Source organism: Felis catus, chromosome A2 (assembly GCF_018350175.1).
Source record: "Felis catus isolate Fca126 chromosome A2, F.catus_Fca126_mat1.0, whole genome shotgun sequence".
In the NCBI taxonomy this organism is placed as follows: Eukaryota; Metazoa; Chordata; class Mammalia; order Carnivora; family Felidae; genus Felis; species Felis catus.
The window spans coordinates 154,295,821-154,321,185 of record NC_058369.1 but is presented as its reverse complement, the minus strand read 5'-3'; the positions used below and the strand labels follow the sequence as shown (position 1 = coordinate 154,321,185).

At 46.4% G+C, this 25,365-nt stretch overlaps 1 protein-coding gene across 7 annotated transcripts in view; it reads left to right on the top strand.

Moving 5' to 3' along the window:
- HIPK2 (homeodomain interacting protein kinase 2) overlaps positions 1 to 25,365 on the top strand; it is a 190,266-nt gene that overhangs the window by 133,085 nt on the left and 31,816 nt on the right. For 2 of the 7 annotated variants that reach the window (XM_045052836.1, XM_045052837.1), the window contains exons 7-12: positions 3,731 to 3,893; positions 7,145 to 7,352; positions 8,308 to 8,429; positions 18,875 to 19,014; positions 21,736 to 21,915; positions 24,681 to 24,962. In XM_045052836.1, coding sequence (XP_044908771.1) covers positions 3,731 to 3,893; positions 7,145 to 7,352; positions 8,308 to 8,429; positions 18,875 to 19,014; positions 21,736 to 21,915; positions 24,681 to 24,962 — 1,095 coding nt within the window. Of the gene's footprint in view, positions 1 to 3,730; positions 3,894 to 7,144; positions 7,353 to 8,307; positions 8,430 to 18,871; positions 19,015 to 21,735; positions 21,916 to 24,680; positions 24,963 to 25,365 lie in introns of all 7 variants that reach the window. The other 5 variants (XM_023250619.2, XM_023250621.2, XM_023250618.2 and 2 more) reach the window with 3 other exon arrangements.

The window sequence follows — 25,365 nt, the reverse complement described above, 5'->3', positions numbered from 1 at the left end:
TGTTGAGAGAACAAGACAAACTGACAGGCTTAGGATGTTGCCAAGAGAGCGGTCATTTTCCCAAATGATGGCTGTGGGAGGCTGAGCTGTGAAGGGAAAGGAAGTGAAGACAGAGGGGCCAGCGGGGCCGAGCAGGTTGATCACCTCCAAGACTGGTGACTCTAGCAACAGCCGAATGAGCCAGATGGGCCAAAGTGTGGCCAGGGGATGAGACACTTGAATTTGCAGTTTGGGGAAGTGGGGAAAGGGTGGCCAGAATTGACCACAGGCCACTGGGATAAGAAGTGAGGAGCCAGGATGTCTGACCTCTGAAGCCCTGCCTGGTGGGCAGGGAGTGGGGCAGAGGCCCCGGTGCCTGACGGGAGAGAGGAGAGGCCAGGGTGGCAGAACGGAGGGAGGAGGAATTTGCAGAGGCTGTAGAAACAAAGTACGCTGAAGGCTGACCCGCTTCAACAGCAGACGTCCATGTTCTGACCGTTCTGGAAGCCCAAGACCAAACACCAAGATCAAGGTGTTGGGCAGCACCGTTCCTTCTAAGGCTGCTCTGCTCAGCTTCTAGATGGCCGGCTCCTCCCTGTGTCCTCACGTGGTCCTTCTCGACACGTCTGTGTCCTAATTTCGTCCTCCTCACGGGCAATTGGATTAGGGCCCACCCTGATGGCCTCGTTTTACCTCTGTAAAGATCGCATCTCCAAATGCAGCCACGTGCTGAAGCCCTGGGGCTTAGAACTTCAGCGGATGGATTTGGGGGCAGAGTTTACCCATATCAGAGGGTAATGAGGGATATCATTTCAGCCTCTCAACCTGGAGGCACTTGGGGTGTGAAAGAACAGATAGTCCCATCCCTGGAAGTCTGCAGGGAGAAGCGGTATGCTCAAGGGAGCACCGGATTTTAGACGGGGTTAGGAGGAAACAGAAATACGTGAAGAGGCTGAACATGAGAGACCTTGGCACATCCTGGCCGTTCCTGCCACGGCCAGAGTCTGATTGGGCTGAGTCTCAGGCTGGACTTGACCTTATCTGGTCTGCAGAAAATGAGTGGGTGGTACCCTAATTACCTCCTCTGATTTCAGTTCTGGTCCTTATCAGTTGATGTTGAGCAAGTCAGATCACATGGCAACAACCACCAATGTCCAGTTCAGAGAAGGAAGTTGGACCCCTCCCTCGCAAACTCTCATTACAGGATTTGTCCAATTTTGGGGTGGTAGGGGTAAGTCAAGGAGTCAGTCTGCGCCACTGAAGGAAGGCAGACTCGGTGATTTTCTGGATAGGACTCCCATGAGATCAGTCTTCTTATATTCAGGGGTGAAATGGGACAATTGTGAACCAGCTATAGTAGATGTGGGAGATGGAGTGGTGCTCTCCAGACAGCTCCCAGTTAGCCCTCTGCACTGTCAATGAGACAGTCATCTGCACAATGTCAGGGCCGTAGCTGAATGACCTCAGGGTCCTGCCTAGCTCTGAATTCTGTTAAGGAAGCAGCAATAGAATGCTTCACTGTACTTGGTGAAGACCAAGCATGGAGACCATGAGCATGAGCCTCAAATTCAGAATTTGGTGTAGATCCAAGAGAATCACTGGCAATTTAGAATTCAGAAAACGGGCCCCAGAAGGAAAGACAGGTCTTTAAGCACACCTAGGCTTCCCTGAGAGTAGGCGTAACCCCTAAGGGTCCCTAGAACGGGCTGGGAAGACCATGAGAACAACAGGGCGAGAAGAATGCTCCAGCCCCCACTCCTTCCGAAGACTCCCACCCTTGGAGCTGGGCCAGAGCTGCCCCAACATACAGATTAACAGGTGAAAGCGACCCCACTCCTTTCTCCACACCAGGATTCTAGTGCACAAATTCCCTAAAAGCCATTCTGACAGAATTAACCCAGGGTGTAAGTGTTTGCTCTTCCTGAAACTCAAAACTCAGCCCATTTTAATTAGAAAATTCTGCGTCTAAAAGCTTTGGGTTGAATTGTCACAAAACCATATAATGCTTTAAATACATTCCAAAAAGAATACAAAATGCATCGCTTTATTCCTTCAGCTTCCATGTGAAAGCACCTGGCAGTTTGCTTGGCACTTAGTACATGCCCAAAACTGTCGGTATTACCAGCATTATAAGTAGTATGTTTTGGCTATTCGTTACCAGAGAATATGTTTTCCTTTTTCTCCAGGGTGATCAGTCGGTAAGTGTTTATTTCGTGTGCACTGTGTGGCCATTTTAGGTAGTCATGAGCTCAGAAAGGATTCTTCGGGCATGTCTAAGTTTGGAATGCCTGTCATGGAAAGGACGTTTCGGGATAGCCCTCAGGCACCTGCTTGGCCCAAATTATAGCACACCCATAGCACACATGCGTAATCTCAAAGGAGTAGAGAACTAATATTTTATTTATATTCAGTTATTACATTATTTATAATCAGTATCAGTACTTAAAATTGAAATCTAAATGTGTTTTACTATCCTGAATGTTAGCATTTGAGGAAAAGTAAGTTTAATTAGAAAACAGAAGCGGGGCACCTGGGTGGCTCAGTCGGTTGAGCGTCCGACTTGGGCTCAGGTCATGATCTCACAGCTTGTGGGTTCGAGCCCCGCATCGGGCTCTGTGCTGACAGCTCAGGGCCTGGAGCCTGCTTCGGATTCTGTGTCCCCCTCTCTCTCTGCCCCTAACCCACTCGCATTCTGTCTCTGTCTCTCTCAAAAATAAATAAACGCTTAAAAAAAGAAAATTAAAAAAAGAAAACAGAAGCGAATGAGAAACAGTGTATAAATTCTGAAGGACACTTGATGGTGGATTTTCAAGAACTCTGTGGTTGAGGCCGCTGTGGCTTTCCTTTTCCTTGACGCTGGTGTCAGCAGCATTTTTAGACTTGACTTTCATAACTAGGGTTCTGTTTTGATTCACAAATGGAGGAAGAAAGAGAGGGAGAGAACTTCTATTTCGTGTAACTCAGCAAGAACGAGGAGAGCAAAAGGGAGGATGAAGGAGGTTAAAGAGGATGTGTGTGTACACACGAAGATGGCTAGTAATTAGCTCTTCGCCTTGGCAGATTCCCGACCTGTCCTCCCTAAAACTTAACACCTTTGACTCGTAAACAGGGACAACTCTCCTGTCTCCCTCCTGCGGGTGTTGTAGGACTGAGTGAAAGAGTGCTTGCAAGCAACTGCCACACTTCTCGATAAATGTTAACCACTATTATCCATTATTACTGGTATTACTGTTCCCATTACTGTTCCCATTACTGCACTGGAACACGTGCAGTTCCAGCGGGGACAAAGAGTGCCAACTGGGTCCGGAGACGGGTTTGGCTGGTTCCTCGGCTGTCCCCTAGATGGCGCTGGTGCCCCAGAAGCGCAAGGAGTTGTCTTTGGTAAGGTGGAGGCGGGAAGCTGCTGTTTAATGTTCCCAGAGTAAACCATAAACCACCCCGAGCGCTGAGAATGATCAGTGAAGTTGGTTCAGCAGATCAGCGATATGAGGAAACGCAGCGAGAGCCGTCAAGTCTGTTGTGCTATGGAGAACCTTTGCCCATCCTGGGGGAAATTCGTCTGAATAAAACTGACTTGAGCAAATGCAGACTTCGCATGAGAAATCCAGGAAATTTAGACCTAAAGTTAAGTTTTCCCAGTGGTCTTGTTTACTAGACTAACTGTTCTCTCCCTTTCTCTCCGTCTTTTCCCCCCCTTATACTGCGTTACCCTCTTCTCTTTCCCTTATGCCTCTGTCTTTTGCATGAACAGCGTCAAATCATGTTTCCAGAACATGGAGATTTGCAAGCGTCGGGTGAATATGTATGACACCGTGAACCAGAGCAAGACCCCTTTCATCACGCATGTGGCCCCCAGCACGTCCACCAACCTGACCATGACTTTCAACAACCAGCTAAACACTGTCCACAACCAGGTGAATGGGGAGCGAAGGGGAAGGTGGGCCAGGCTGACTGTGCGTCAGGAATTGTATTTTCCCACCAAACCTAGTCAGGAGGCCAGATTCCTCCAGTATCATATAGAAGAGACAATATGCACAAAATTCCTCTCCTGTCATGTTTAACTATGTAAGAAAGTGTTTGCTTCCACGGTTATTTCCTTTGAGAGACCCAGGGACCCTGTAAAGGTACTCTTTCTGAGGTAGTACCTCTTAGTGTTTCCCTTGGTCCTGAGGTGGGAATAACGTAAAGTCCCCTGCTATAATCCTTTTATGCCTGACACGCGCCTGGTAAAGAATTCTAGCACTGGAAGGGACACTGGCGGTCACCCCGTTCGGGTCTCTCCCCCTTGTCCCCACACTGCTGGGTCCACATGATCTCCTTTCAGGACAGATAAAAGCTGTCCTTTCTCCAAGTCACAGGGAAAATCAATTCATCAGTCTGTCACCAGAATCCCAGCAGCTGGAATCAGAAGGGACCAGGAGAGTAAGGCTTTTTTCTCACAGATACCCAACTTTTTGAAAAAATTAGCAGAACGCCACACTTAACATGCTGTTTAAAATAGGGGTAACATACTTACCGGAAATACTTACTGGTTGAATAATTTCCACATCCTAGTCTGGGCTGCCTCTGCTATTTAAGACACTTTTACTTTTATTCCCAAATTCCAGTCTTATCACTTCCCCCAAAGAACTAACTGCCCCTAGATTTTTCCAGCCTTGGTATCAGTCTGCAGTGGCCACAACACTCCCGTGTGTGTGTGTGTGTGTGTGTGTGTGTTCTAGAGGAGGAGAGGAGTGTATATGTTCTAATCCCGAAGTATGAATACCTCCGCCTGGCCATCCACTCACTTCTCTGTCACTGAAGAGGCACCGACCCCAGCTTCCAGCCTCTCCTCCCTCACGTCCCCCCTCTCCTAGGCATCCCTCTCTCCCCCACCTAAACTCCAGGAGAGGCCACGTGGAATGTGCCACCCTCGGGACCACTGGTGTCCTTAAAGCTCTCCTTAGAGAGAAGAGCTTGTGCTCTCTAGGACCTGGAGTCCAAAGAAACAAACAGTCCCTCCCACTGCCTGGCCCTGCACTCAGGCTAAGGTGTCCACAGCAGACATATGCGCGCCTTGACAAAATACCACCGCAGTTTTGTCCTTCAGCACCAGAACCCCATCACGTCAGCTGGCAGATGGGTTAATATTATAAAGAAGTTCATCTAAATTGATGGTGTCGGGGAGGGTTTCAGTGTGGAGCACACGGGCCCCAGGCGAGGCCTTGAAGCAAGCACAGAGGCTTGGAGAGAATGTGCTGGGAGGATTTATGTGAGTCTGCAGGGCCTGTGCTCTCCGGCTGGTGCCATGAGCACAGAAGGCAGAGGGAGGTAAATTTGGAAGGGAAAGTTGGCCAAAGCATGGGTAAGGAGTGCCAGACCCAAACGCGCATATAGTGTTTATTAGACAGTAATTGGAGATTTGAGGGCAGAGGTGACACCATGCACAAAGTAGTCTTTTGGAAAGAATGCTCTAGCCTCAGTGCCCAAGAAAAACTGGAAGGGAGAAAGCGGAGGCCAGAACTTCACTGAGCAGAGCCCAGCCACCAGGGGAGAAACCCTGAGAGTCAGGTTCCAGGGACGATTGGAAGAAGGCAGGCGTAGGGGAGACAGAAGAGTCGAGGACCCGCGTGGGGACCTGGAGGGTGCCGGTCCCCAAAGAGGGAAGCTCGGGGCACAAGCCGGCAGTGGGAGATGGGGACAGGGCGAGGCTCCAGGAGAGGTTCTCTGGGCAGAGAACAGAGAGGAAACAGTAAGAGAACACAGACGCCGGCCTACACATGGCGCGCACAACCCAGAGGCCCAAAACCCACTCTTTGTGGCAATTTGTATTCTAAAATCCAAACGTGTGTGCTCCATAATTTAGTGATTGCTTTCAAGCAAATTAATTTGCTTAACACTAAAATTGGGCATAAAACCTAGGTACAAAAAAAAACCCAAAAACAAAAAAACACATAAACTGAGTAGCCTTTTTATCAAATCTGACATGTGTACGTACCCTTCTTAAAACTCTACTTCTGTACTTGTCCAGGATGCCTTGTGGCTCTTTCCTCCTCGTCCATAACCTCTAGTGGCAAAACCTGTGTTAGGCAATGTTGAATTCGATGACCCCGGTAACCTCCACCTATCTTGCTGCAGGATCCGTGTGAAGAAGCTAGAAAATTCCCAATTTAGAACCGATTTTCCTTCTGTGGCCTTGCTTTCCATGGAAGTTCATTCTCAAGTGAGGTCTCTTTCCGAAAGAGGCAGGAGAAAGCACATGATTTCAGAATCCATTTAACCCTCTCCATTTAAGTTCCCCTGAGCCGTCGGCGTCTTTCCTCTCTGGCCTCCAGCCTATGAAGCTGAACCAGCGTAAGAAGGCCCCAAACTCCAGTGAGAAACCCCAGGATCGGTGTGTCCCTCTCCCTGGCTGGCTGTTAATGTAGCGCGTTTATTTGCAGTAACCTGTTCCGCAGCCATCTGAGGGTATCTGTGAACAGTGCTCGCCTCAGACCTGAGCGGGAAGGCCCCCTTCTGAGGCCCACTTCAGCCTCCCTCCATGTCTGTGTGCTTCCGTGCCAAGCTCTGGGTACCCAGGACGCCGTGCCTGCAGAGGCCTCCTCCTGGCTCTGCCTCCCAAGTGTAGACAGCACCGCAGGCCCCAGGGAAGGGGTGTGTGGACGGAGCTTAGAGGTGTGGGCTGGCAGGCCCATATACGTGCACCGAGAGCCCCCCAAGTCATGGGACACAGCTGGGTCAGGAAGAGAAGGCAGTCAGGGGGTGAGCAGCAGCCAAGGGATCCAAGAGTCCTAAACTCAAACCCGGCCTTCCAGGTTGTCGGAAGGTAGAAAGGCAGAACATGAACGGTTTCTGGCCTGAATTTTAACTTTGCAGTTTGTAGACTTACGGCACGCAAGCTTCCGTTTGCACTCTGGTCCAGGCCCACACAGGTTAGGCATTGGCCCGAGTGTAAGCACCAAAGGGGATGCTGAGGTGAATGTGGCTGCAGGTGCCTGCTTTTCCCTGAGCCTTCAACTGTGTTTCCACTCCCCTCTGTTTTTGCTTTTTTGGCTCTTGGTTTTTGTTTATTTGTTTACTCCTCTTTGAGTTCATTTATTTGATTTAGACTCGCGTCTCCCAACATGCCACGTCCCTCATTTTTTATTTTTGTTTATTTTTTGTTCAATCCCCATCATTCCTTTAGGCTCCCACCTCCACCAGTGCCACTATTTCCTTAGCCAATCCCGAAGTCTCCATACTAAACTACCAATCTGCACTCTACCAGCCCTCAGCGGCGTCCATGGCTGCAGTGGCCCAGCGGAGCCTGCCCCTGCAGACGGGAACAGCCCAGATCTGTGCCCGGCCTGACCCCTTCCAGCAAGCTCTCATCGTGTGTCCGCCCGGCTTCCAAGGTAAGGCTGAGCAGACCCGGCCCCTCACCTGCTCCTTCCTGTTCCACCTCCAGGGAACCGGCGCCCACGCCTTTCTGTCACGCCCACCTCCCTGGACTAAGGCTGAGGCCACGGCCCTCTTCATTTCCGAGAGAGCACTGGCATTGCTGAACGTCAGGGCCCCTCTCCTACTCTGGCCAGCCTAGAAACAATAGGACTTAGGCTTCAGCACCAAGTTGTTTTTCTCCCCACCTGCTGGTGTTTTTGTCCCAGGCCAGCTGTCTGTAAATACCCACGTTGTCTGTGTTCTTCTTGTTAGGCTGACGTCAGCTTGTATTTCCTCCAGTGAAATGTCCTCGGGGCTTGCCACTCTCTGACAGCCAACTGGGTCCAGTTGTCACGAAGAATATGAATCTGTCCAAAAAGGACCTCCCACGCCTGTCCCCCAAATGATTCTTTAGCCATGCACCTCAACACTCTTCTCCTGAAAGGTCTAAGAACCAGCCAGGGTTGACTGTGTACGAGGTCTCGCGGTCTACGGAAAGCTCCGTATCTGTTCCCAAATGTGACACCCTGTGGCGTGAGCCTGTGTGTGGATGCTCAGTTCCAGACAGAGGGCTTCCAGTGGATTCACAGGCTATTCCCCGACACCCCTGCTTTGACATACACCAGTGTATTTCCATGTCAGAAGCTGTCTTTCTGGTGTAATTTGTCAGCATAACCGTTCCATCTTTGGCTTTACAGACTTCTTAATTTGACCTCCTAGTCTCCGAAAACATTCCAAGTTGGTGTCTGTGGCTTTAACATTTTTAAGTTGGAAACTGAAGGGGAGACTTGCAAAGGACCAGGTGATACCTGGCGGGGACTGGTGCGAAGGGGAGATGGGAGCGGATGCAGCTGGCTAGGAAGGTTCTCCGCGTCCGGCTGTTTCCAGCCGCTCACCAACCCCTCTCTCCCTTGCCGCTGTCCGGAACAGGGCTGCAGGCCTCTCCCTCTAAGCACGCTGGCTATTCCGTGCGAATGGAGAATGCGGTTCCCCTCGTCACTCAAGCCCCGGGAGCACAGCCCCTTCAGATCCAACCAGGTCTGCTGGCCCAGGTAATTCCTTCTTTATTATTACTGGTATTGCCATTATCCCTGTTAATGTTGTTCACAAAAGAGATATATCTCTGCTAATTCCCTCCGTGGTAATGAGTTAGGTGCTTGGACTCATTAGAAGATACCAGTAATATTCTGAATGATCCCTCGGTGAATCACCTCCCTCCGTTATCTTGCTTATAATTCCAAGACGAAATTTAGACATAGGTAGAGGCTGGGGAAATTATTAACTATTGTGGCTTTATCATGCAAATGAATATGGCAGACATAGGTTTTAATCCTAACTCTACTAATAACTGTGTGACCTCAGGCAAGTCAGTGAACATTTCTTTGCCTCAAATTTCTTTCTTACCAGATAGAAATGATTTTTTTTTTAGAGCCAAAAGGAGCCTTGGAGATGTATCTCCTTATTTTATAGGGAGTTGCAAAACCAGGATCACAGAAGCTGTGAGCTGGAACCTTCCTTATCTGTTCACAGAGGTACTCCAATGGTAGAGGGGGAGCACAAGAGTTGAAAGTGGTTGGAAATGCGTAAAGCGTTGTGGAAGTTCAAGGTAACGCAGGGATGCAGTGATAACAGTAATCGATCCTTAATGGCACTTGAACAAATACATCATCATTATGCCAGACACTCTGTAACTGTTTAATTGATTTAATCCCCACAACAGCACGATAAGTAAGGCATTTGTCTCCAGTTGGCAAATACGGAGAGCAGGCACAATCACTGGCTCAGAGTCCCCCAGCAAATAGGTTCCAGAACCAGGACACGAACCCTGGAGGTCGGATGCTGGCATCTGTATTTAGCCACCATGCCACATTGTCCCCATACTTTCATTTCTATCACTGGGCATCAAGGACAGCTTAACCTACACGTTGTCCGTTTAGAAGCACGTTTATTTTTAAATAAGGTAGGTTCCCAAAGCCTTCTCTCAGAGTGTTCCTACGGACACTTGACTTACGGTATCTTTTGTTGAATACAAGTTTTTGGTTTGGGGGCACCTGGGTGGCTCAGTCGGTGAAGCCTCTGACTTGTTGGTTTCGGCTCAGTTTGTGACCTCACGGTTCATGAGTTCAAGCCCCACATCAGGCTCTGCGCTGACAGCACGGAGCCTGCTTGGGATTCTCTCTCTGCCTCTCCCCTGCTCACTCAGACGCATTCTCTCTCTCTCTCAAAATAAATAAACTTTATTTAAAAAAAAAAAAAAGAAGTTTCGGGGGTGCCTGGGTGGCTCAGTCTGTTGCGTCAGACTTCAGTTCAGGTCATGGTCTCACAGTTGGTGAGTTTAAGCCCCACAACGGTTCGCTGCTATCAGGGTGGAGCCCATTTCAGATCCTCTGCCCACCTCTCTCTCTCTCTCTCTCTCTCTCTCTCTCTGCCCCTCCCCCACTCGTTTTCTCTCTCTCTCTCTCTTTCTCTCTCAAAAATAAATAAACATTTAAAAATTCTATTTTAAAGGGGTGCCTTGGGCGCCTGGGTGGCTCATTTGGTTGAGCATCCGACTTCGGCTCAGGTCATGATCTCGCAGTCTGTGAGTTCGAGCCCCACGTCGGGCTCTGTGCTGACAGCTCAGAGCCTGGAGCCTGCTTTGGATTCTGTGTCTCCCTCTCTCTCTGTCCCTCTCCTGCTCATGCTCTGTCTCTCAAAAATAAATGAACATTTTTTAAAAAGTTTTTGGTTTTAATTTTAACGTAGTGAAACTGCACGGGTCTGTTTGGGCTCTCTTTTCCCCTGGCCTTCCTCATCCTGCCGTCTTAACTGTGATAACTAACACCTGTCTTGCTGTCTGATTGGGAAACCCCTGTTCCTGTTTCTTTTTTCAAAAGTCCCCTGTCTGTCCTTGTCCCTTCACTTTTCATATGAATTTAAACCTCACTGTTACAAACAAAACAGTCATTGGCTCAGAGTCGCACAGCAATTAGCAACTGTCTTCTCTTTTTTCTTTTCTCTTTTTTTAGCAGTTATCCTTTCAAAACAGAAAGCCCTGATGTGCATTTACTAGGCTGGGGCTAAATCTATATTTACTTTAGGAAAAGCTGACATCCTTATGGCATTAAGTCATTTCAGGCACAAACACGGCATAACTGTATATGTTATCTTTCACTCTTTTTTTTTTTTTTTCAACGTTTATTTATTTTTGGGACAGAGAGAGACAGAGCATGAACGGGGGAGGGGCAGAGAGAGAGGGAGACACAGAATCGGAAACAGGCTCCAGGCTCCGAGCCATCAGCCCAGAGCCTGACGCGGGGCTCGAACTCCGGGACCGCGAGATCGTGACCTGGCTGAAGTCGGACGCTTAACCGACTGTGCCACCCAGGCGCCCCATCTTTCACTCTTTTTATTAAAGTTTTCTTCTGTTAGAACAGTTCCTAAATATTTTACTGGTTTTGCTATTAATAATTTTATTGATTTTTATTTTCCGAGTATTTGGTTTTGGTTTATAGGACTAAAACTGATTTGGGTCTACTGAGTTTGTTATCTGGAAGTCCTTCTAAACTCTGATTCGTTATGATTGTTTCTGCGAATTCCCTTGGATTTCTTCTGTGGACCGTCTTACTAGCTTTGTTTCTTCCTTTACATTCCTTATTCTACTGTGCCGCTAGCACCTCAAAACAATGATCACTAACAGTGTTGACACGGGACATCCTTAATTGGTCCCTGACTTCACAGGAAATTCTTCTAGCTATTTGCCATCTTTGGTCTGCTGTCAATATTGGGTGGAGACAGCTTTCCCAAGCTTGCTAATCTTTTAATGAATATTGAGTTATGCCACACGTTCTTTCTGCATCTGTTAAAATACTTGTGTTTTTTGTTCATTAATCTATCAATGTGACACGTTACATTAATAGGTTCCTAATGTTAAACTATCCTTATATTTCCAAGATGAGCTTTAATCATGTTCGTTTGATATGCTTGTATGCTTTCCAGTATTGGGCTGTTTGTAAATATGTGGTTAGTGTTTTTATTTCTGTGTTCAGAAGTGAGAAATGGCATATAATTTCTCTTTCTTATAGAATCCTTATCTAACTTGAGCATCGAGGTTACCCCGTCTCATAAAATGTGTTGGATATTATTAACCTCTTCTTCTGTTTCCTGGAACAGCTTATTTAAGGTTGATATTAGCCATTCTTCATCTCCGTTCTTAAATGCAAATTGACTCCGCAGTGACCACTAACACCAGCTTCTGGAGGCACACCAAGTTTTGTTGCTGAAAATTTATAAACAGAGAATCTTCTGTACGTAAAGCAAGCCTTTTCTTCCCTCTCTCACTGGTCCTCATGGCTTCTTTTTGCTCGCACGGTTTCGTAGTAGGGAGTTCGGAAAAAGCCGAGAAAGATCAAGAGAAGGAACCACAGGCTCACTCCGGGGGCAGCATAGCTTGTTCGTACTTTATCTGAGTGGCAGAAACCCAGACCAGCCTCCCAGTGCTCCTCCTCTGTGAGCCAAAACCTAGAGAACTCACATGTACTTACAGATCTTTTTTTGTTGGCGCACTTAACCCCGGTAAGCCAGAAATCATTTCTGAAAGAAACAATAATTAGCATTCTTATTAGCTAACCTCAGCTTTCTCCGTTGTTCAGTTTGGTGCAAACCAACAGGCTCAGCATCTCTGAATTTGTTTGTGTTTTAATCATAGCAGGGAAGAGCTTTGCCTTTTTGCCCACTTGAAAAAGAGTCCCTAGAGTGCTCTAAATCTCCAAGCGGGCTTAACCCAAAGCTGTAATCCGGAGCGGGAATAAAAATTACATGTGCAAAGATTTTAGTCACTGCAGTGTTTATAACGGGGAGCTGCTGGAAGCAGTTTGAATGTCCATCAGTAGGAGATTTGTTAAATAAATGGATGTGTACACAAAATGGAACGCCACATAGCCATTAAAAAGGACACGGATGGGGCGCCTGGGTGGCGCAGTCGGTTGAGCGTCCGACTTCAGCCAGGTCATGATCTCGCGGTCCGTGGGTTCGAGCCCCGCGTCAGGCTCTGGGCTGATGGCTCAGAGCCTGGAGCCTGTTTCCAATTCTGTGTCTCCCTCTCTCTGCCCCTCCCCCATTCATGCTCTGTCTCTCTCTGTCCCAAAAATAAATAAATGTTGAAAAAAAAAATTTTTAAATAAAAAGGACACGGAACACCAATGCGCCCCCACATGCAAAGATTTCTTGTATTAGGTGAAAACAACTTCCTGCCCTATCCAGGATCACGTTGTGTCTTTCTGTCAGTTGGTTGCTTTTTCTTTCTCTGTTTGTCACTTAATCCATGCCAGTGTGTTAGTGTAAAGGGGGAGCTCTTTCCTAGGTATTTTTAAATATCCCTTCAAAGGACAAAAGTAAGCTAACTTATAAAACTAGTATGGTGGCTATTAAAAAGCAATAACTAAACATTTAAACTAGTGCCTTCATTTTTCTCTGGGTAAATTTCTAGGTATCAGGCAGAGGCACCCCAGATATTATTCTTTACTTTAAACATAGCTGGAAAGTGGGCATCATTCTTTTTACAAATATTTAAACCTTAGGAGTGCCTGAGTGGCTCAGTTGGTTGAGTCCGACTTCGGCTCAGGTCATGATCTCCTGGGTCATGAGTTCAAGCCCTGCGTCGGGCTCTGTTCTGACAGCTCGGAGCCTGGAGCCTGCTTCATATTCTGTGTTTCCCTCTCTCTCTGCCCCTCTCCTGCTCATGTTCTCTCTCTCTCTCTCTCTCTCTCTCTCTCTCTCTCTCTCTCTCTCCCCCTCTCTCTCAAAAATAAACATTTAAAAAATATTAAAATATTTAAATCTTTTCAAGGTTTTTATTTGTGAAGGTTTAGGAATGGAGTCATTTGAATCCATCCCACGTTAGTTTTGTTTGCTTTGCTTTTTCCTCCCCACCTTTCAGCAGCACCCCATGTCCTTTGAAGGGAAGCAGTCTCTCCGGGGTTCCCCCAGGATGTGTGCGTGGGAGGCCGGAGTGAAATCACACCCTCTTGTTTACATGATACGGGAGTGATCTTTACCAACCGTCTTGCCAGTCCCAGCCTTGCTGGTACTACCCACAGGGGGCTGTCCCCTCTGTCGTCCCATGCCTGGGGCCTGCGCTCACACCTTGACCACCATCAGAGATTGTGGATAAGTGGATAAAGGCAGAGAGATGGAACATACAGCTCTTGATTGAGACAGTATTGAATTTAGCTCACTTTTCAAGTTGGCAGGATCCAAAACCCCCTTGGACTCGCAAGACTGGAACAGAAATTCAGAGCGCCCCCCAAGAGGTGGAGGTTTGCCATATCCTTCTAGACCCCAGCCTTTTGAAGGTCTGTGCATGCTTCTAGTCCTAGCACCCGAATCCCTTTAAATGTCTCCCTGGAACTTTTTCAGCCGTCCAAATTACAAAACTTCAGTGCTTCTCATTCATTACCTCCTCTGGTAACATTTTCAGCAAGCAGTCCCTCCAGCCATTGTCTTGCTGTCTGCTTCTGTCTTGCGTGGTGCCTGGGTTGTTAATGAATAAGGAACACTTTTTCATGTGACTTTTATGCCTTCACCACCAGCCCTGATCCTGAATAGAGCCATCATTTCTGCGCATCCTCTCCATAAAGTAAGGTAGTACACTGGTGAGAACATGGGCTCTGAAATTTGATTGCCTGGAAGTCAGAGAAGCCAGTCCCACCGCTTACCAGCTACATAACTGTAGGGAACCTGCTTTCGAATTTAACGTTCTTTTCAAATTAACACATGTACCTAATTTTTAAAGTGAAATGAAAAAAAAATGTGAAATGAGTCCACAGACTTCTAAGAAAATGGTAGTTGCCTGCTCTATCCCACCCCCAATTTTCACTTCCCCCAAATAATTTTTAAACTCTTTTGTTTTGTTTGTTCATAAAGTTTATTTTGGGAGAGAGAGAGTGCTCAGGAGGGGCAGAAAGAGAGGGAGAGAGAATCCCAAGCAGGCTCTGCTCTGTCAGCACAGAGCCTGATGTGGAGCTTCAACTCGTGAACCATGAGATCATGCCTTGAGCTGAAACCAAGTGTCAGATGCTTAACTGACTGAGCCACCCAGGTGCCCCAAGTCTTTTATTTTGTTATTTAACTCCCGTGTTCCTAAATAACGTGCTTAAACTGCTTTTTACTGGTATTCCCATTTTGGGTATCAATGGACTTCCTACTGTGGGAGATAAAGACTTAGCCCCCTAACCCACCCCAGCCCAACAGCACACACGCAGTCATGCTCTCTCTCTCTTGCTCGTTCTCTCTCTTCCTTTCCCCCTTTCTTACCATGGAAGTTTCTTATTCCACCACTCTGCATTATTTACATACTTACTACCATCAGTATTGTATAATATTCTCAGTTGAGCCTCACAGCATACTATGATTCTATTTCTTTTCCTAGACAACTTGTTTTCCCTGGAGTTGATGGCGGTTTCATTTTTTCATTTGGTTGGTTCCCTCTCTGTACATTTATACGCAACCCCAGATTCCTCCAGAGCCAGTCACGGTTTGGGTGTCTGACGCGTTGACGTGTTTCAGCTTATTGACAAGTTGTGTCTGTTGTTTTTTTCTCTTTCTGACAACTTTTTAAGACTCGCCTTGTCCACAATGGTCTGAAATTTCATAATCTATATGCTTTCCCATGGGTGATTCTTTATACATTGTTCTGAACACTGTTTTTGCCGTTTCAGTATGGAAGTTTTTATTTTTCCTTCGTTAATTTTTTCCCATCCATTTTCACTCCTTCTTTGTGAAATTCTTCATTGGGTGTTGGCACTCCTGAATTGATCTAATGATTTTCATGTATCTCCCCCCACTCCCCACCATTTTCTCTCTCTATATTCTATCTGTGCTATCTTACCACAGTTGAGATTTTCTCAACTTTTTTTAAAACCTTCTATGGAAGGGCGCCTGCATGGTTCATTCAGTTAAGCATCTGACTTCTTGATTTTGGCTCAGGCCATGATCTCACAGTTCATGAGATTGAGCCCCATGTCAGGCTGTGAGCTGACAGGGTGGAGCCTGCTTGGGATTCTCTATCTCTCTCTCTGCCCCTCCCCTGCTCACACACTCTCTCTCTATCTCTCTCAAAAATAAATAAACTTAAAAAAAAAAAACCTTCTATGGAATTAATGTTATAGTTCTCATTTCTAAGAATTCTTATTCTCTGAATACAGATATGGATATATAAATATATATTCCTATATATGACTATATATATATATATATATGATTGAAACAGAGTAAACATTTTTTAAACTCTGTGTACAGTATAAATTTTTGGAAATTTTCTTCTGATTCCTACACTGTTTTTGTTTCCTCTGAGTTTCTTGCTTTGTTTTAGACTTTGATGTTAGAAGCTTCCTTTAATATCTGGTTATCGTTGGCTGTTCACTTGTATTTAAGACTGGAGCACTGGAAAGCTAATTTGAAAGCTGCAGAAGGGGCAGGACTGTTGAATGTGGTCTCTCTAGTCTGAGAGGGGTGAGCCCGTGATTGTCATTGGCAGACTCCCTACTCCTCACATGTGTTTGTAGTTCTTTATCTTGGACTTGTGGGTTTTCCTAGAGAGGATCTTCCTGCCTCCTGCTTTGGCGGGGAGTGGGGAGGGACGGTGTAAGCCTACATACCAGGGATCTGCAACCTGAGGGGTAAAGGAATCTCACGGTTTAATATGCAGACTTGACCTTAGATGCCCCAGTCTTCTGACTCCATAATTGCCCTTCTCTTTCCCAGCTTCCAAAATTTTGCCAGTGGTTATTGTCTCCCCTGTTGTCCCTGTCCTTGCGGATCTCTGTATTATGTTTTTATTCCTTCACTATCATTTCAGTTGGGTTTAGAGAAGGAGTGCAATAAATGTATACGTTTAATTTACTGCCTTTTTGGGTAGGTTATTTAGTTTCTGTGTAGTTCAGTTTATCCACCTGAGAAATGGGAAAAAATAATAGTCCTTAGCTCACAGAACTGGTGTTAGCATGAAGTGAGAAACCTATCTATGGTCTTAGCTCTGTGCTTGGCACCAAGAAGAATGGGCTGTAATCTTAAAAATGTATTACAAAGTAATAAGTTATAAACTATACAAGCGTATACAAGTCATTATACAAGTATGAAGTGTCATCTCAAATGAGTTGAACGTGTCCATCAGTGAAAGGGGTCAAAAACAGCCTTTACCCCGTCTCTTTCAGGTACAATGCTAACATCCATTTTAGGGGAGTGGGGAAAAAAATGTCCTTAACTTGTTATCAAGATTTATTATTTAAAAGTGACAGTCAAAACACATGCTTTTCCAGAAAGCTGAAAAGAGTTTCAAAGTTGTTTAAATGTTACTGCCAACGAAATTGTTATTCATTTAACTTTTTGAGCTTGTAACTGTTTTAATTGATCGATTAAATTATTTTTCTGCTGTGTCTGAATTCAGTAAGCTTGAAATATAGTTAACTATAATTAATTGCCTTGGTAGGATTGCTTCTTTCATCTTACAACAAACACTAAGCACTTTCTGTATGAACTGTTGTCCCTAAGCTTTTTGCCTGTATCAAAATAGATCAGTAAGCAAACAGGCAATGTAAAAAAGGTATGAGACCTCATGGGGCCTCCTCTGCACCATGAGAAGGATGGACCAGGTGAGCCATCCACTCAGATCTAAAATGTGCTTTTGGGGCACCTGGGTGGCTCAGTCGGTTGAGCGTCCGACTTCAGCTCGGGTCATGATCTCACAGTTCATGGGTTCGAGCCCCGCATCAGGCTATGTGCTGACGGCTCAGAGCCTGGAGCCTGCTTCAGATCCTGTGTTTCCCTCTCTTTCTGCCCCTCTCCCGCTCACACTTTGTCTCACTCTGTTTCTCAAAAATAAATAAATGTAAAAAAAATTTTTTTAAATAAATAAAATAAAATGTGCTTTTATCATTTTTATGCACATCACTTTTTATAACGCTTTGACTCAAGTTTGTGATTCATTTCCAAGTGTGTGTTTGTACATATGAGCCAAAACACACATACTAAAGATGCAGCCTAGGGGCGCCTGGGTGGCTCAGTCGGTTGGGCGACCGACTTCGGCTCAAGTCATGATCTCATGGTCTGTGAGTTTGAGCCCCGCATCGGGCTCTGTGCTGACAGCTCAGAGCCTGGAGCCTGTTTCAGATTCTGTGTCTCCCTCTCTCTCTGAACCTCCCCCGTTCATGCTCTGTCCCTCTCTGTCTCAAAAATAAATAAATGTAAAAAAAAAAAATTAAAAAAAAAAAAAAGATGCAGCCTAAAAAAAAAAGATACAGTTTGTGGAGCACTGTATTACATAAATCACCCAGTGTTAGCGATATCCAGCCCAGTGGAAAGAACGAGATATAACCGAAATCATACATCTTTTAATTCTTGACCTCCCCGAGATTTTACCTTAGTGGCGTTCCTTTCAGTGTCCAACTATGGACAACTGTGTTCAGTCTGAATCACTTGATAACCAAAGGCAAGCAGGGTAGTGATTGAGAATATAGAAAGCAGAGAACAACACATATATCCCCCCCGCCACCGTGAGTCTTTTCAAGGAAGAGTCAGGATGGTTCATTTTAGACTTCTTAGGAAAATCTTAATATTTATGTAGAATCAAGCTATGACCCTCCAACTACATCTCATTTTTGCTTTGAGGTAAGGTCAAGGTAATTCTCAATTAAGCTTATAGTCCCAGCTAAGAATTTTATTTCATGCTTGCTTGCTTGCTCTCAGATGTGGGCAAATAGTAGATATTTGGTGATCTCAGAATTATGTTAACTGAGCGGTGCCTGGGTGGCTCAGTCAGTTGAGCATCTAAATCTTGATTTCGGCTTAGGTCATGATCCCAGGGTCATGGGATCGAGCCCCATGTTGGGCTCAGCATGGAGCCCACTTGGGATTCATTCATTCATTCTCTCTCTCTCTCTCTCTCTCTCTCCTTCCCTTCCTCCCTCCCATGCTTGCACGCACGCACTCTCTCTCTCTTACATAAATACATAGTTTTAATTAAAAGTAAAGAATTATGCTAACTTAGATTCAGAAGATAACACAACTTGGAGGTCTAGACTCTAATAAACAAATGGTAAAATAGTACATAAAGGATATTAGATGGAAAACTTCTTGAGGGCAAAAAGTCACCCTTGTGTGGTCCAATTCAACTGTCTCAATCTCTTGCACATGGTTGCGAGCCAGAACAAATCAATATGCGAACTTTTGGAAACTGTGAGCACTGTTCTTAGAGCAAATTATAAATAAATCATTCCTCAACATGAATAAATCCCTTCCATATGACTCTTTGCCCATGTACTTATTATCTTCTAGGTAGTTCCCAGATGTGAGTTTTATCTCCCCTTACCTTAGTTTTTGAGGCCAAAGACCAGGTCTCCACTTTGACACCCATCACAGGGTCCAGAACAACCCGGGGCACAGAATAAGGGCTTGACTCATTATTGAGTGATTGTGTGATTAACAAACATGTTGATGGCCCATGTCCTCTGTTCTGCAGCAGGCCTGGCCAAGTGGGACCCAGCAAATCCTGCTTCCCCCAGCATGGCAGCAGCTGACTGGAGTGGCCACCCACACATCAGTGCAGCACGCGACTGTGATTCCCGAGACCATGGCAGGCACCCAGCAGTTGGCCGACTGGAGGTAAGCAGGAAAGCACGTGTGTCTGTGTCCACGGCTCACCCGGAGAGCTGCCGGACTGGCCTGCATTGTGAATTCTCTGGTTTACAGGGAACTTTTGAAATTAAACAGAGTATTAGGTGGGATACAACTACAGTGTTATGAGGGTGAATTTTTAAATAAATGTACCAGGACATAAGAAAATCAGCTTCGTTACTTTATGGTCACTTGTCATTTTCGACCCCAAATTCAGTTACATCATTTGATCGCCAGTGTGATCCAGGGACCCGCATCTGGATGATTCTTGGTTTGTTTCTCAGAATTAAATTCCACTCCCGGAAAACAAAGATTTGTCGGCAGTGAAAGAATGCGGAAGAGAGTCCCTGAGGCTCCTACGCGATTCTAGAAAGTGTTCGCAAGGTGTTTTGAGACATGGGCACACTGGAGTTGTATCTGCCCTCTCGGGGGAAAGCTGACAGAAGGGGGTTTATTTGGAATGGTAAACTCTGGCATGTTTGCTGAACGTGCCTCTTCAGTTAATAGTCATAGCTGATAGATCAAAGTCCATTTTCCACAGACCCCAGAGGCACGTGCTGACAGCCACCAGCACACCATAGCCCTGTATGTTTCCAGAACCCCACCCATCCCACTCACTGACCTCCTCACCAACACCTTGCTCTGTTGTTCTTATGGCCACTTTCCACTTCTCCTTGAACTCTCCACCCACTCCGTCCCAACACCACCACTGTGCCCCCCGCACCAATGGCAGTCCCCAAGTTGTTTCCGGCTTCCCGTGGCCCTCTGGGCTCTCTCCTGCAGCCCGAACATCCGGCGTCTCTCCACCTTCCGACACTCTCCATACCAACCGTGGAGCCGCCTTGCAATTTCTTTTCGGATCTAAGAGGCTGTTGTGAACGAAGAGCGCCTGGTAAAACCAGAGGCGTGGAGATAGAAGCCCCAGGTCAGGCCTCAAATGAAGCTTCCTCTATTCCTCCATTGAATTTTCTGACCAGTACAAACAAGAGAGGACGCAGGCTCTTTCCTGCCACCCCACTCACTTCCCACCGACAACACCCACCAAGTCCACCCCCACTCATTGGAAGCACTTTCAAACAAGGTAAAACTGGGTTCAATTCTGGCTCTGCATGATCCGAGTGAGGCCTTCATGAGCCTCAGTTTCTTCTTCAATACTGTGGGCATAACAATGCCTACCTCCCAGAACTGCTGGGAGGTTTAAATGAAGATAAACTGCAAAGCACTTGACCTGTATTTAACACATATTATACTAGCACCTGGTACGTGACAGGCAGTAAATAAATCTGTTATCTTCCCTTCCCCCATTTACGCTGGTTCATGCTCAGAGAGATTGCCTTCCCTCTCCAGTTCATTAGGAACAGTGACCAAGTGGAAAGCTATTTGACCAATTGGTTTTTTCTCCCCCCCCCCACCTTTTCTCCTAAAAGACCATACACATGCCGTGCTACTTTTTTCCTTTGTCTTTCAGCATTTATAACTCATTTAACTTCAGCAAAACTCACTTACTCACACAGATCTTCTCATTCCTCCTCCCTCCTCAGCTCTTACCTGGTTACCACAGAGAACACTTAAAGACAACACTTTCTTTCCAATCTCTTCTCCATTTCATGTGTGGGCCAAAGAACATGCACAATCATGTAAACAAAAGAGAGAGGTACGGATCCTAGACCTTCCTATCAAAGGAAAAAGAATGCCATGTCCGTAGAAGAAATAGCAACAACACAGTAAAGAAGCCATAACATCTGTTTCTAAATGTAAATGTCCAAGACTCTATCAAAATCTCTACACAAGTACCTACTTACTTCTTTTTCCTTATTCATCCTTTTCCCCAAGTTGCAAAGATGAATTTTGTAGTATTTTTAAAATTCAAATGAAGTCTCCTTTAACTTTTCATCTCATTGTGTGATAAATGGGCTTTGATGGGCAAGTCTCTGAATTAATCACCACTTGTAATATTTCATTGGGAAAACAACCCTCTGAGCTCCATACAACCCAGATCGTAAGAACTTTGAAAGAGAACCGGCTTTCAGGATAATGGCTGCCAGCAGTACTTCTGTCAATAGGTGTCTCGTATTAACTCTGACTTAGTACCAAGTTCCATTCACATCTCGTCAACCTTCAGTTAATCTAATTGTTCATTCAGCAAGCATGTCATTAACTGATCAGCTGCTACACGCCTGAGCATTGTGCTAGCCACGGAGAGAATTCAAAAGAATGTTAACACTTCCAAACAGCAGAAACCTACGACTCCTGGTTTCCAAAGCTGTTTTAACAGAAACGACAAATTCTTCGTTTGTAAAGTGGTATTACAGTATCCTACCTCACAGAATGCATGAACCCATTTAAAAGCACTTGTAAATTCTAAAATAAAATGCACAGTGCAGTCATCTGTTTAGGGACTTTAAAAGGTAGAGGGGATAGTTATCTCCTCTCCGCTGAACCTGCAACTTGCCAATTCTTCCCCCTCGAAACGACCTCTTTCTCACCCACAAATCGTGTTGCTGCCCACTCCTTCAGAACAGCACTTAAACTTCACCACACCTGGGAGACCTACCTGGTGAGCTCATCTCTTCAACAACTCCCTGAGCTAGTGAGAACCAACTTTTAGTTTTAATTTGGCTTTTAATCGGGGAGGAAGCTTTATCTTAAAAAGAAGCTCCATATTTATAAAATCAATAAAGAGCCTTGTTTCTCCCATCTCCCGCTCAGGAACACCCACGCTCACGGCAGCCATTACAATCCCATCATGCAGCAGCCTGCGCTATTGACTGGTCATGTGACCCTCCCAGCAGCCCAGCCCTTAAATGTAGGCGTGGCCCACGTGATGCGGCAGCAGCCAACCAGCACCACCTCCTCCCGGAAGAGTAAGCAGCACCAGTCCTCTGCAAGGTAGGTGGTGGGAGTTGCCCTTGAGGAGAAAAACTTCAGAAGATTGCAAGTTACAGAGATGTTTTTTAAGTTTTATCTATTTATTTTGAGAGAAAGAGAGCATAGAGCAGGGGAGGGGCAGAGAGATGCAGAGACAGAATCCCAAGCAGTCTCCACAATGTCACCACAGAGCCCGATATGGAGCTCAAACTCACCAACCATGAGATCATGACCCAAGCCGAGACCAAGAATCGGACGCTTAACTGACTGAGCTACCCAGGCACCCCAAAATGTGCTTTCTTTGAAATCTGAGGTCTAAGGTAACTCATTTAGCTGCTTCCTGAATTATAAGCAATAATTTTGGTTAATCCTAGACGTTAACAGCAGAATAATCTTACTCATTCCCTTTCAATTCAGTCTCATCTCAATGAACTCTTAAAAATCAAGGCAGAGAAAAGGCCATATACTGCATGATCCTATTTATATAGCATTTTGGAAAGGCAAAAGTGGATCAGGAGTTGCCAGGGACTACTGGGTGGGCGAGGAGGGGATTGACAAGGAAAGAGCATGAGGGAACTTCCCAGGGTGATGAAAAAGTTCTCTGGATTGGCAGAGGCAACATGTACATTTGTCAAAACTCATCAAACACTTACAAAGGGTGACTTCTGTGTGTGTGTGTGTATCTATATAGATATATACCTATATATATCTATATAGATAGATATCCTATCTAGGGATATATATATATCTATAGATAGATAGATAGATAGATAGATAGATAGTCAAAATTGTGTGGCTGCAGAATTGCTTCTACATCTTTCTCCAGCACCACTGACTTTGGAGGCCCTTAATTGTTTCTTTGGAATAGGTTAATCAAGAGAAAGAAGTCTAGTACATAAAATGTCTAGTGAATTTTGGTTTTACTTCCTCATTTAACCAGGGGCCAGATATTAGGCCTATGTTTTTTTTGTTTTTTGTTTTTTTATTATTCTCCTCTGAAGATTAACCCAAGAGCTGACTTCCTTTGAGTTGTCATTCTTCTTCAAGATTCCTTATTTGGGTGTTTCTGACAACCCACAGAAATCCATCTCAGATCTGCGGCAGCCCCGTGACAATGCACCCATGTTGTTATTAGACGGGGTGGCAACGGAGGCTACCGCCTCAGTCCTTTGCTCTGTCATGCCCAGCCGTGTGGGTGGTCACACGGAATACCAGCCTGACCCTGTGCTGATCTTAGCATCCTCATGGCTCACCTGGGCAAGCGGGGGCAGTAAGAACTCTTAGCCTCCCAACCTATTGACAAGCCCCTCCCTGTTGCCAAGTCACCACCCAGCTGGCTTTGTGACGGCTTATTGCCAGTGCTTCTCAAGATCGGTATAATTATACTGAAAGTTTTGTATTTGCCTATTTTTAAGACCAATGCCTTAGGCAAAACAGAAGGCTCTCCCTTGTTGGGCGGTGCAGCCAGGCTCCCTTTCCTTTCAACAGTGCCAAATGGAGCTATTTTAACTGCTGAGGTAGTGAAAACATAATCTCAAAATTGTAACAAAGCAAGCAGTAACAAATGTATAGGTTTATGCTGACTACAAACAGTGGGCCAATGCTATCGGTAAAAGTTAGCGCCCAGCCCCCAGAAAGGAACAAGCAACATATCTGACACCAGCTAGCTAGAAAATTAAATAAATGTACAGAATTGTTTTCGTCTTCCTGCCTTTTAGCTAGAAAGTGCTAGAACCTGTAAGGACATACCAGGATCTTCAAAAGTTTCTTTGGCCTCTCACTGTACAGATAAACGACCGAGGTCGGCAAAGGTTAGTGGGTGGGGGAAAGATAAGACATTTTTTCCCCAAAGTTACCAGAAACCACAGTTGCCAGTTTGTTAAGGAATTTCGAGTCGATCAAAAACTCCAGATTAAAAGGTCCCTGGTTGGGGCGCCTGGGTGGCGCAGTCGGTTAAGCGTCCGACTTCAGCCAGGTCACGATCTCGTGCTCCGTGAGTTCGAGCCCCGCGTCGGGCTCTGGGCTGATGGCTCAGAGCCTGGAGCCTGTTTCCGATTCTGTGTCTCCCTCTCTCTCTGCCCCTCCCCCATTCATGCTCTGTCTCTCTCTGTCCCAAAAATAAATAAACGTTGAAAAAATAAATAAATAAATAAATAAAATTTAAAAAATAAATAAATAAAAAATAAAAGGTCCCTGGTTAAGTACACCTTTTCCTCCTGCATCCTGACCAGCTTTTCATTCCAGCTCAAACAGACTGGTAGACTTCCTGTGAGGCTGGTGTTTGCATTTCATGCGTGGCAGAACAGCCATTAGCAAGGACACCAAAGCTTTATGTGGCAAATAACATTTCTTTCAACTCCCTTCAAAACAAGACCCAAGTACACGACCAGAGAACCACCAGATGGAGCTCAGGAAGCCAGGCCTTGACCCCCCGAAGACGGGGCTGCAGTGGAGCAGACAGCCCTGAGGCCCAGGGCACTGCACCCGCCCCCACAGACCAGCCGGGTCCTTGAGCACGAGCTTAAAGCCCTGGCCGCTCCCTTTGTCCTGCTGGGAACAGGCACGTGGCCCCGAGAGCCAGAGCCCAGACAGGGCCATCTGCGTAGCAAGTAATTGAAAGAAAGAGCTTCAGGGGCAGCCGCTTCTGCAATTACAGAAGACACCCGAGTGCCCGAGCCTCCGACTCTTGAATGCAGATCGGGCAAGGCTGGTGTCTGTGGACCTCCTCGGGAGGAGCCGCGGGGCCCGGCCTTCCTCCGTGAGCGTGCGTGGCTTTGTCGTTACAGAAACGTCTCCACCTGTGAGGTGTCCTCCTCGCAGGCCATCAGCTCCCCTCAGCGGTCCAAGCGCGTCAAGGAGAACACGCCTCCGCGCTGCGCCCTGGTGCACAGCAGTCCCGCCTGCAGCTCCTCCGTCACGTGCGGGTGGGGCGACGGGGCGTCCAGCACCACCAGGGAGCGGCAGCGGCAGACGATCGTCATTCCCGACACCCCCAGCCCCACGGTCAGCGTCATCACCATCAGCAGCGACACGGACGAGGAGGAGGAACAGAAGCATGCGCCCACCAGGTGAGGCTGTGCCACCTTCGGACGCGCGGGAGGGAGCAGGGCGGGGGCGCGCCGGGTCCTCCGTGGGCCCGGGCTGCTGTCCATCGTCAGACGTGATGAGCTCTGGCTCCTGGCCCCCAAGTTTTGGTCTTGTCGTGTCCTAGAGTCCTGAAGTGATGTCAAGGGACCATCAAACAGAGTTTCCATAATTGTTCAATGCCAAAACAATCCGGAGTCACTCTGGTCTCGAAAAATAGTTCTAGTCTCCATACATCTGGGCGACTTGAGACCAATTGTGCACAACGCCAGTGTATCTCAAGTCCCGTGTGAGCTTAAACATCTCTGCCTTGGGCTGTTGAATTTGTTCCCAGTTGGTCAGGATATTTCTCTAGCATCGCCTTGGCTCTCTCGGAATTCGAAATCA